General features: G+C 36.9%; 1 protein-coding gene across 4 annotated transcripts; it reads left to right on the top strand.

Moving 5' to 3' along the window:
• Positions 1–267: 267 nt before the first annotated feature.
• On the top strand, positions 268–11,841 carry alpk3b (alpha-kinase 3b). 4 transcript variants are annotated; one of them, XM_043245757.1, is made up of 16 exons: positions 268–443; positions 535–677; positions 1,511–1,549; positions 2,562–2,683; positions 2,774–2,891; positions 2,973–4,797; positions 6,566–7,634; positions 7,695–8,309; positions 8,723–8,867; positions 9,704–9,831; positions 9,979–10,017; positions 10,121–10,395; positions 10,488–10,576; positions 10,687–10,904; positions 10,996–11,044; positions 11,404–11,841. In XM_043245757.1, the coding sequence occupies exons 1-16, from the start codon at positions 297–299 to the stop codon at positions 11,666–11,668; spliced, it is 5,286 nt and encodes a 1,761-aa protein (XP_043101692.1). In that variant the 5' UTR covers positions 268–296; the 3' UTR covers positions 11,669–11,841. The 4 variants fall into 4 exon arrangements, with proteins under 4 accessions (XP_043101692.1, XP_043101690.1, XP_043101691.1 ...); XM_043245755.1 differs by having other exon boundaries at positions 6,566–8,309; XM_043245756.1 differs by lacking the exon at positions 1,511–1,549 and having other exon boundaries at positions 6,566–8,309.
• Positions 11,842–12,541: the final 700 nt, after the last annotated feature.

Genomic DNA, 12,541 nt, shown 5'->3' with positions numbered 1-12,541 from the left:
GGCAGACAAGCGGGTTTACTTGAATAGGCAGTCCATTTAAGGGTTATGCTAGGTTACTACAGGTCTTGCATTAGTGTTGCTGGCTCTGTACTGAGCTTGAACAAAAAAAAAATTAAGAAGGACTTCTGACATGGATTTCAGTAAGAGAGAGAAGTTTTAGTTAACAAAAAAAAAGAAAAAGAGTTAGTGAGTCAGTTTTGGAAAATGCGATGTGCTTGTGTGACTATTTGTGGCCTTGCTATAATTAGCCTTCATGGCCACGCAAGCTGCAGACTGATTGGAAACAGTAGAGTCTTATGCCCCGGTGCACCACCCCAGGAGTCCAACAGCACAGAAAGAAAACACTGAGCGCAGAGTGCACCCCTGAGTGTCTGAGTAAAGACAAAAACATACGGGGAATCTACTGCTGGGATGCTGGCTGTGATGACAGAAGAGTCTTGCTGGTCTGCTTAACTGTCTTTTGCGGTTTCTTGTGAACAGGCTTTAAGAATATATGCTGGATATAAGCAGCTGACTTTGAGTGGACACTTATAGACTAAGAAGATGAGCTCCAGAAGGCTGATGAACCGTTCGCTCTCAAGTGATGGAAGGTCTTACTACGGTGGCAGCGATATCAGCCCTCAAAATAGAAGGGTCGGCTGTAGGAGCTACCTGAGCAGTGTTCGATCTGAAACCAGGTAGAGGTTTCTGCATTATATGTGCAACATTATGACTTCTATAGCATTTAGATTAAAGTTAAGGGCTAGTAACTAGAGGGATGCTTGTTTGATCCCTGGAAGTGCATCATAAGCCCTCACTTTTGTGCTTTTGTATAAAGCACTTAACCCTAAACCTGGGCTGTCACTGTAACATGTGGATAAAAGAATCTGTTAAATGACTACTTTCTAAATATACATGTTTATAGTGAGTGTTATAAATAATGCAACGGTGCTTAAACAACAATCTAAATACACAGGCCTACATAAACGGTACATAAATAATGCACACTAAAAGCCATAAGCTTCTTCAGTCTATGAATGAATTTATCCTCACATGACATTTAATTCTGAGCTAACAAATAAATGAAAAACAAAACAAAACAAAAAAACAATATGTTTGCCTAAAATACAGAGTGATTCTGTTTCTGGTCATTTTCTTACTGCCAATAGTTCAGAGCTCCACCACTGGCCTGTCAAACTCTTGAAAGGTTTGTGTGAAGGTCATAATGTTATAAATAAGTAGTCTGCAGTGCCAGCCTCAATAAATGACTTGTAGTGTTTACCAAAGAGAAGCTTACCAAAGCAGCGGTTTGCATTATATAACACACATTATGTAAGATACTAGGGAGATTTCATTTGTGTACTACTTTGTTATATTTTTGGGAAGTACAGAATTCCCAAAAATAAAGAACTTCATGTACTTAAATACAAATAGACCTGAGTCTTGTATTTTGTGTGTGATTTGGGTCGTCACTAAAGCAAACCTTTGCGCATGGCTGACGGATTCTTGTGCTTGCTTCATCTCTGCTTAGCTATGCTGGTCATAGATTCTCTCAGTCCAAGCCTTCCAGGTAAAAAGACAACTGTTAACCGAGACTAACTAACTTAACAGGTTGACATACTTACAACCATGTAGTAAAGCTGTACAGTAGTAGAAACAGATGTGTACTAAATCCTAAAACTCTCTATTTATTTCGGGTTTTTCTGACCTGACAGTGTTTGGAATGTTAGCAGGTATGATTCATGGGTGTATCATCAATTTAAAGCTGTTTTCTCTTTGGACTTTAAATTAGGTTGAAATACTATCAACAGTTTAATGACTCACAAATACATACATACATACACACACACACACAGGAGCATTTTGTTTCAATCGTATATTTTTTGAACATGTCAAAAATGTTCAATTAATGATTAATTGATTAATGCAGTGAAAATTATGATGCTGTAAACTTTATGTTAATGCATACAGTTTAAAATTACAGCTTGATCATGAATGATCCATAATAAAAATATTTTGCTCAGAAGTTATATTAATTTACATTTTTGACATACCGTGTTTAATTTCAGTTTTATCTGATTTGCTCTTTACAGATATGTTTGTTTTTAGTAAATTCTATAAAATATGTATAAAAATATCTATACATAAAAGGTATTTCAAAATGAATGACTGATGAAAATATGAAATGTATGGCTTCATATAACAAAAATAAAAAGGACATAGGGAACATAGAAGTTGGAGAAACACCCAATTTGTGAATTTACTGTAAGTTTATTAGGAAAGAAACCGCTTATGATAAGGATGTTGATGATGCAGTAATATCTGAATTACCTATAATAACACAAAGTCACACAACACCTACTCAGCTAATTTATACATCTAACAAAGAGTTTGATAAACCCTTTCAATCTTTAGAATTTTCCATTTATTTCTGACTTAGCCAATATAAACATCGTAAATCTTAATTTGCATGATCACTAACAGTAATGATGACAGTGATGTCAGTGCTCTGCTGACGATAAGGCAAATTAGTAATACAAATTTAACCTCAGAACGATTACAATATTTACCTCCATTTTTAGGAGCACTCTCTGCAGTGTCATGGCCCAATTAGCTGAGGAGATACAGCCAACATTTGAGACCACATTAAAATCCAAAGCTGTGTCTGAAGACGCTAACGTCAAGTTCAGCTGTGTGGTCTCAGGTATCCCATTAAAGCAAGTGAATTCGTTGTGGAACAGCTTGTCCAATCTTCCTATTTCCCAGTCTTTAATTTTGACCGTCACATTTGCAGGCCACCCAGTCCCTGAGGTGACGTGGTACAAAGATGATTTACAACTGGACAGATACTGCGGCCTTCCCAAATATGAAATTTCACGGGATGACAAGACACACACACTCCAAATATACAAGTATGCTGTTTTCTGAGTAACATTTTTCGAGTTTCGAATATTGTTTAATGAACGTTTAACTGTGTGCATTTCTATCCACAGCTGTACTCTGGAGGATGCTGCAATTTATCAAGCATCAGCACAGAACAGTCGAGGCATCGTGTCATGTTCAGGGGTGCTGGAGGTGGGAACAATGAGTGAGTACAAGATTCATCAAAATTACTTTGCAAAGATTAAACTGCGGAACGAGAACCGACGTCGCGAGCATGAAGAGCCCCGCGATGCAGGCAAAGAGAATGTCCCAGCAGCCCTCGAGAACGTCAGGGTGAGCAGTCCTGAAAGAGCCCAAAGGAAACGTAGGTCCCCCATGGAGACCAGAGCGGCTGGCAGCCCTTCAGAGGAGAAAACCATGGAGGTGGATGCTCTCAGTCCAACACCTCCAGTTCAAGAGTCAGCATCTGTTCATGAACTCTCAAACTGTGAAATGATCACAAACAAAGAAAAAGACAGCCAGGGGCTAACGTATATCCACGATACCATGCAGAATGGCTCCAGCAAACAGTCTAATGAGCATTACGTCAAGAAAAAGATCAAAATCTCAGCAGATGCAACAGAGAGAATTAAAGAAAGCAGACAGACTGGAAGAAGCGAAGAGGTAATGAATGAAAGTGGGGCTTTCGCCGAGAAGATGGTAACCTCCGTTACTGAATATGAAAACAAAATAGACATAACAGGCAGAGAAATAAGTGACAAACCATCAGTGAAAGTGAACAAAAGTGCCTCAAAAGAATCAAAGACTGTCTCAGTGTATGAATCGAGAAACAAAATTGACATAACAGACACAAAAAAAAGTGAAAAAACTGCAGCACACACGAACAAAAGTGTGTCAGAAGAATCAAAAAGAGGTCAGGGTGCTCAGATCACATCAGCAACAGAATCTAAAAACAAAATGGACATAACAAAAAGCAAAACTGAAAAACTGTCAGAGAGAGCGAACAATATGGTCTCAGAAAAAGCAAAGGGGACTCAGGGTGTTCAAATGACCTCAGTGACTGAATCAGGAATTAAAATGGACATAACCACCAATAAGAATCAAAAATTTTCAGTGAAAGCAAACAAAAGTCATTCAGAAGAATCAAAGAGAGCTCAGGGTACTCAGACTGCCTCAGCGACTGAATCAAGAAACAAAATAGGTGTAACAGTCACAAAAACCGATGAAAAACAGTCAGTAAAAGTAAACAAAAGTCATTCAGAAGAATCAAAGAGAGCTCACCATACCTCAGTGACTGAATCTAGAAACAAAATGGACACGAAAGACACAAAAAACAATGAACAACTGTCAGAGAAAGTGAATAAAAGTGTTTCGGAAGAATCAAAGAGTGTTCAGATCGCCTCAGTGAGTGAATCAAGTAACAATGTAATCGTTGCAGACACAAAGACAAATGAAAAACAGCCAGAGAAAGTGCACAAAAGTGTCTCAGAGGACTTAAAGAGAGCTCAAGGTGCTCAGATCACTTCAGTGACTAAATCAAGAATCAAAGTGGGCATACATGACACAAAAAAGAATGATAAACAGTCAGAGAAAGTGAAGGAGAGTTGCTCAGAATCAAAAAGAGTTCAAAAGCTCATTACAACCGAGAAACAACTGCCACTGAACTTTTCCATGACAACCCAGATGAACAAGGTGGTTGAGAACACAAAGCTAACTAAATCATCTGACAAAGGGACATCAAACCTCCAACCTCAAACTCTAGATGCTATCCAGAACTCTAATTCAAAAGATATAGACAACAAGCTCATGTATGACCACAGGAATAAACCTCCAGAAGGTACATGTGTGAGGATCTTTCCTCATTCCTGTGGTGGGAATGACGTCAATGTGGACACAGGGGAGAGGAATGCATCTGCATGCTCTCTTAGGAGCTTGGTGAGTGTTTCCTCATGCTCTGGCCGTGACCTCATGCGAGTGTAATGTTCCCAGTGGTAGTGAGACCAGTAACCCCCCCTAAGTCACAATCATAAACTATAAATAGAGCCGCAAGCATGACTTTGATGATGTGACAAGACCCATCTTATATGACACACAAGTAGGGAAACAGACAATGATAATATTCCTGTTACACACACTGTGGCTCCAGGGCACATGGAAGTATAGAGATCCTGAGATCCAACAAATATGTTCGCTGTCCCTTATCACCTGTTGCTACATGACGTTTTAAAAGTAGATACAAAATATAACTTTACTATGCAAGCTGTAAGTGCTGTGGACAGACCAGCTGCTCTCCTTTTAATATCTCACATTCCCCTCTGATCTCATAAAGCCTTAAAATACCCTCTAAATATGGGCAGTGCAACAGCTTCCCCAAGGCAATAGATGCTAAATAAGAAACAAAGATAGATCTAGTCATCTGGAAACAGGTGGCTTCTCATTCTAACTTGTAATCATGTAATTAGGGAATTCACATTATCTAATGTGGGGTCTGTCAAATGAAGTAATGTTGAATCAACTTGTTTTCTTTAGTTTTTCTCATCTTAGCTAAATGAGAGATAATCAAGTGATAATATTACAGAGGTTCAGCTAACACAATGATCTGTTGATTTTAGATTAATAACTGAAGTGCTAAGTGGCAGAATCTCTCTGCAGATTTACAGTGGTTATGGATCTGGCATTAGTACAGTGCAGCTGAGCTGAACCAGTATATCTGTTTTAATGTGTGTATAAGTACATTATCTTCCCATAAAAAAAAGCCTGGATCTCTTGCTGATTAATGATTAATCGTGATTAATTGCATCTGCAATAAAAGGTTTTGTTCACATAATATATCTGTACTGTGTATATTTATAATGAATATATAAACACACACACATACAGTGTATATTATGAAAATATTCATATTTAATCATAACACAAGCATATAAACATATTTTTCAGAAATTTATATATATATATATATATATATATATATATATATATATATATATATATATATATATATATATATATATATATATATATATATGTGTGTGTGTTTTTATATATTTATATATACATAATAAATATACACAGCACACACAAATATTAATTAATCGCAATTAATCATTTGACATCATTATATACAGTATGTATATGTGTGTGTGTGTGTGTGTATTTTTATATATATACAGACACAGGTCAATGAGTGATATGTATTAAAGAGATAATTCACCCAAATTATAAAAAATACTGTTCTTCTCTTTTACTGAGTCTCATGTTGTTCCAAACCTGTAGAACTTTCAGAACTTTTGTTTGTTTGTGGAACACAAAAGAACTTCTCAAAAATGTCTACACTACAGCTCAATCATATTTTTATTTATAATTGTTCAGAAGTGACAGTAATTTGTGCATTGTTACAACAAAATTAATTACATTTGTAAATAAAATACATTTTTAAAAATAAAAAAAAACTATTGTTTTGAAAATAATAAAAATAATAAAAAAGAAAAATATTGTTTTTAAAATATTTCACAATATTACTGTTTATACTGTATTTTGAACTCTGACTGTACAATGTCAGTCAGTTAATTGTTGTTTTGGATCCAATGATTTTTAATGCATGGAAAAAAAAATTCTAATTTTATATTTTGTGTTCTGGGTTTGGAACAACAATTTTGGTTGAACTATCATTATAAAGTATCTGAAAATTCTATGATTTCAGTCTACAGGTGATACTCACACTCAAGCCACAGAGCCACCAATTTGTGGAGACGTTCCACCTTTTCAGAAGGAAGAGCCCATGGATTTGAAGCAGCAACCCTCATTAATGCATGAGGTCACTGTGAGTGTTACGGAAACACTCAGTTCCTGTCACCTTGCATCACAAGGAAAGAAGCTGAGGACAGGTGATCAGTCTGTCGCTTCAACAAAAAGCAGTACACTTGTCACTGATCCTCAAAACACTCAGCAGAGTGAGAAAATCTCCTCAGGTCATATTTCACACATACTTCAAGACAACCAAGTCACTACAGCTATGAGTTCCTCATTAGGAAATGACACATTAGCTAACATGTGTGAGAAGGACAGCAAAGCTGAAAACCAACTCATCAAAGAGTCTGATAAACTAAAAGGTGAAACAAAAGTTGCATCTTTTTCTAAAGAAAAGTCAACGGCAAACTCAAACCATTCCACCAATCATGTCATTGTTACAGAATTTGTACAATTTCCCACGACAAACGATGTGGTGCAACCAAAGACCATGAATGACTCCTCAATCTCTAATGCTCAAATAAAAGATAATAAAGCCGAAGAGCTTCAGAACACTTCTCTTGAAGCTACAAACAATGTGGCTAAAATGGACATAAAGGCACAGTTTAATGAAGCCACATCTGAACTACCCAAATCAACTCATCACGAGATACAGAGTTACTCTACAAAAAAAGATCATTCTGGCTCCTCAACATTCCTCTCCCAACATTCAAATGTTTTACCCACAGAATTTACCATTCCTACAATATATATAACAGACGTGGACAGCAAATCTCAAAACAGTGCAGAATCAGAAAACTCAGATGCTGCTGAAATCAGAACTGAAGTGAATACAGTAACCTCTAAGGTGACAAATAACAACATAATCATCCAAGTAAGCAATATATCTAAATGCACAGACACCATGGACAAAACCACTGCTGTTTTGGAATCTAAAGGTCTGAGTGATGAAAAGCTTGATCTTTCCCTGCATTCACGGCCCTCTGAAGTCAGCAAGCCTCATCAACAGCCACTAACTCAAGAAAAACACGCTGTCCCTGACATTGTTCCACACTCAATTAGACTAAAAGACGTCGCTATGCAATGTCACTCGGCTGACAAACGCATAAAGACTAATGAATCTGATTTATCTGAAATCAGTCATCTTACAAAAACAGATCTTAATCTGAAAACTGATTCAAACTCCTTTATAAAACAAATGAAGTTGGCTGCATTAGACCTTGACACTGATACCACAGCCATGAAAAATGCTGCGCCACATAAAAATGCGAAAGACAATTTTAAATGCAGCGAGGAAGTCAATTCTGCAGTGACAGAGCCCATTTCCTGCAAGGTAACAATTCCATCGAAGACTACAGACCAGATTTTCAACTCTACTGCTGCCTACAGTGAGCCTGCCACCAAGAACGATCAAAAGACTACATTAAACAGGACTAATACAGAGAAGAGTGAAACCGGAGTGCCTTTATGTCTTGAAAAAGCAAATAGTGATTCATATCAGGGGGGCAATTTATCTTTGAAGACTCAATCTGCATCACCATTACAATCAGTCGGTAACTCACCATTGAAGACCCATCTGGAAACACACTCCCCTCGTCTCACCCGGAGGACTGTCCAGGCTGACCTCCCCAAACCTGCAGGAAATGAGAATGTTAAGCCCAGATCAACAGAGAAAGACAAAGAAAACCAATTCAAAGGTAAAAAAAGCAAGGAATGGAAACTAAGCGCACAATATTGTTACAGTTACAGTATTATTTTTATTTTTTATTTAATAAGGTTAAGAAGTGTTTCACAAAAGCTGCTTTTCAATTCAATTTATTTTTATTTTTTTATAGCGCTTATGATACAAATCAGCTTTACAGGCTTTTACTCTGTATTTATATATTGCAGAAACACACTATATTTTAAAATATATTAATATATTTAACTTATGGCAAAAGCTACTGCATCTTGTGCTTTTACAGCAAAGCTGTTGCATTTTAAGCATTCCCTAGGAATCCCAATCATGGATTTTGGTGTTGCTAGTACCCACTGTGTATCTCACCATTATGACTCTCTCTCTCTCTCTCTTTCTCTCTCTTTCTCTCTCACTCCTTTTAACTACCTGCAGTCCCACAGGTTATCCGTAAAATCCGACCAGAGGTGTTTGATGCCTCTGGACATCTGAAACTCTGGTGTCAGTTTTTCAACATAGTAAGTGACTCAACAATAAAATGGTACAAGGATGAAGTGGAAATTGCTGAGATAAAGAGAAGGTACACACTTCTTTAAGTTTTACTGACCTCTAGGTGGAGTTCACTGCCTAATATATAGCCTATTTTACCACTAAATAATAATACAAAAACGCATCTTAGTACTAACAGCTATCATGTGAATCAAAAACATACAGCGATACAGTTTGATTTGCACTAATGAGTCGATTCTTTGTATTGAATCGAACACATACTGCACAACATTCGCAGTCCTGTTCACAAACAAATAGCCTTATGATTCGGTTCTTTAAATGAATTTTTCAAGCATGAATTTTAATTTGTGCATCCTCACGTCTTAGTGACTTTTTGCATTACATGCAGTGTAAATTTTTTTTCTTTAAAGGAATAGTTCACCAAAAAACGAAAATAACAGCATATTTTACTCACCCCAAAGCCATGTATATGACTTTCTTCTTTCAGACGAACACAGTTGGAGTTCTAAAAAAATGTATCCTGGCTCTGTTACAAAAACCCATCGATCTGCTTCAGAGGACACGTATAGGTTCATTTTACGACGAAGTACTGCTTCAAAATAATGGTCACTATCCATGAGCATTACCCAGCTTGGAAGAGCCAGGATAATTACAAAAAGGAAAAACTCTCGACTGTGTTCGTCCGAAAGATGAAAGTCAAATACACCTAGGATGACTTGGGGGTGAGTAGAATATGCTGTAATTTCATTTTTGGGTGAACAATTCCTTTAAGATTTGTGAAACTTACTGACTGATGGATTATGACTGGTTGCTCATATGACAAGTGTGTAATATTAGGCCTATTATGTGTATTACTATAAGCTGAGCGTACCTGCTGATGGTATTTTGTTTTGTTGTCTTTTCTAGTGCAGGAGATGAGACTCAAGTGTGCTTGGCTATTATACAGATGTCCAAAAGAGACTGTGGTGTTTACAGATGCACCATTACCAATGAATATGGCAAAGACTTCACAGAGTATCTTCTTAGCACAGAATGTAAATCTTTTCCGCCCCTGTTTTCCATGTTATCTTTCTAATATGTTCCTTTGAGTGAATTGCCCATATGGTAGGGTTCTTAAACGATTTGCTTCTAGAGAATCAATTGTGACAGAGTTTTGTGTTGTCTCTTTCACCTGTTGACAGTTCTGTCCAATATGTTCCTGCGTGAGGAGCGCCAAGAAGGTAAAACAACAATACAGCTGTATAGTTTACAGTATATGCACATCTATAAACTATAAGTAAATCTCTGTGTCTTTCACAATTTCTCTTTCACTCTTATATGTAGTTGGGGAGGAGATTGAGATGACTCCTCTGATCTTCAGTAAAGGTCTTGCTGATGCAGGCTGCTGGGGCTCAAAGTTCTACGGCCGTGTCACAACAGAAGAAGCTCAGGTCGGGTTGGGATGTGAGCACAAAACCAGACGACTGAAAGTGATCTACGGATTAGATCCTGTGTTTGAGTCAGGCAGCTCATGTTTTATGAAAGTGCGAAGCCCTATTGCATATGAGAGCAGAGAGGACACTGTCTTGGCTGAAAGGAACCTTCAGATCACAAAACAGGTGACAGATGTTTCAAGTTCTTTAAATGTGTGCATAAATGTATAACATTTGTAAAAGATGAGTTTTATCATTTCTCCCTCACGTTCTGATAGGAGTGTAAAATTCAGAACATGGCTAGAGAGTACTTCAAGATCTTTGCTGCAGAGACGAGAGTGATAGAGAGCTTTGGTGCATCGCTGGAGTAAGTGAGATTTTTCCTCCTCCTTAGCTACGATTTTAGTTTTATTTCAAAGAGCATATGAGTATCCTAGTTGATCCCATGTGTGTTGTCTCTACTGTGAATATTTTCAGGGTAATCCCTCTATACTTCATGTACCTGCCAGCGAGCAGTATTCCGCATGCAACAGTGGAGGCAGAGCTTAAAGGTGTTTACATGCGGTATTGTGGACTGGATCGCACCGCGTCACTGGTATTGAATGAGAAGTTAGAAGTGGCACAGAAGTGTTCTTGTCTGCAGCATTGGATCTACCAGTGGACAAATGGAAATGTGCTGTTCTCCAGACTTGAGGGTAAATTCAAAATGAATAGATCCAAATCAAATTAGTCTGAATGTTCGTTGAAATGATGACTCTGATTCTACTGTTTTCTTTCATGTTGCAGGAGTTGATACAATACTGACAAATATTGGAATAGCGGTCAGGTCAAAGGGGTGGGTATCTGGTATCTGTTGTACTTTTAAAACTATTAAAAATGTTATTCAATGGATTGCAGCTCTTTAAGACATGACACTGATTAATTAATACCATGACGCCGAAGGCTGAAGTAATAGCTTCTGAAAATTCAGCTTTGCCATCACAAGAGTAAATTACATTTCAAAATATATTTCAAAAGTTATATCACAGTATTGCTGTTTTTATGGTAATCTTGCCTTGGTGAACTTCAAGAGACTTTCTTTTTTTACAAACTGAATGGTATTGTATGTTTATTAATTGTTTTAAACAATAAAAATATTTAAATTGATGTATTATTATGCTGTAAATTCATGATGTGTTTTTTTTTCTGATGCAGGTATCAGGGGTTTCCTTGTGAGGCTAATCCAAAGGTTTTTGAGCAGTTTCAGATTCAGCATCAGTGTAATTACTTCTGTGGTCTCTTAAACCTCAGATCTCTCAAAGCTCCAGAAATGCTCCAGACTTCAGCCAGACCCAAGGGCTCGAGCAGCCCGCTACTACAACGAAAAACAGCACCCAGCTCCTCCAGTCCCCAGACCCCACGCAAGGCCACAAAGAGCCCCAAAGTATCCCGCAAGCTTAACTCACAGACATCCACCTAACTCAAAATAAAGCACGCTGTATACATAGGAAAAACTAAAGGAAAAAGAGAGGTGTGTCTGTTATTGAATCGGAATTTAGATACAGCGGCACTTACTAACCCAATTTAAGTAAAAATAACGTTCTTTTGATAAATTTTTTTTTTTTCTGAAATATCTAAATCCAGAATCATTACCTATCTTCTATTGCAGTGATTTTTACAGAGTTCGTTCTGTAAACCTCAGAGGTTGTTGAAAGGGCATTGTAAAAATGTATGCGCTAATGGAGCTGTACTCCACTTGACAACTTTATATTAACTTTATATTACCTTTGTTTATTTATAAAGGAATTACGGTGATGTTAGATGATTAGCTGTTTGTAAATAGTAATTAAAAACTAGTTTTATTGTGTGAGATCATATTATTTCCATTGGTTGTGGATTAACATGCATAATGAGTATCTAGAAAATGTAATATAAATTATAATATTTAATTTTTCAGAAGCACTGCAAGCTGTTGAACTCTGTCCATTAAAATGTTACATATTCTCAAATTGCTTGTTCCACAGAAGACATTTATATGGGTTTTGCTCAACAAAAATGAGAGACTATTTATGACTGACCTGAGCTTGATAAGAAACACATAATGAAAATGCAGAAACTGGTGATAAGAGTATTTAAATAATGACATGACTTAAATGTTAAGTTGACATTTGAAATTTTAATTACATCTGTTGTGTCTTCCAATCTTATCTCAGATATCTCACATTGCATTACTGGATGAACTAACATGCAGGTGATCAGTCTATAAATTTGCCTTTGGTTTGAATGAACAGGAAAAGGAAGCCATTCAGAGAGTACATAGTAAGTTTTACTTAAAAGAAATATATGTTATGTA

This window comes from Puntigrus tetrazona, chromosome 7 (assembly GCF_018831695.1).
Source record: "Puntigrus tetrazona isolate hp1 chromosome 7, ASM1883169v1, whole genome shotgun sequence".
Taxonomy (NCBI): Eukaryota; Metazoa; Chordata; class Actinopteri; order Cypriniformes; family Cyprinidae; genus Puntigrus; species Puntigrus tetrazona.
This window is presented reverse-complemented; position numbering and strand designations above follow the sequence as displayed.

What these genes read in the sequence shown, in the direction of transcription:
- alpk3b (XM_043245755.1), top strand. Translation starts at nt 297, where the DNA reads ATGCCCCGGTGCACCACCCCAGGAGTCCAACAGCACAGAAAGAAAACA. An exon ending in CATGCTCTCTTAGGAGCTTG is followed by an intron (nt 4,798 to 6,565) that starts GTGAGTGTTTCC and finishes CTATGATTTCAG; the next exon opens with TCTACAGGTGATACTCACAC. An exon ending in AGCTTTGGTGCATCGCTGGA is followed by an intron (nt 10,577 to 10,686) that starts GTAAGTGAGATT and finishes GAATATTTTCAG; the next exon opens with GGTAATCCCTCTATACTTCA.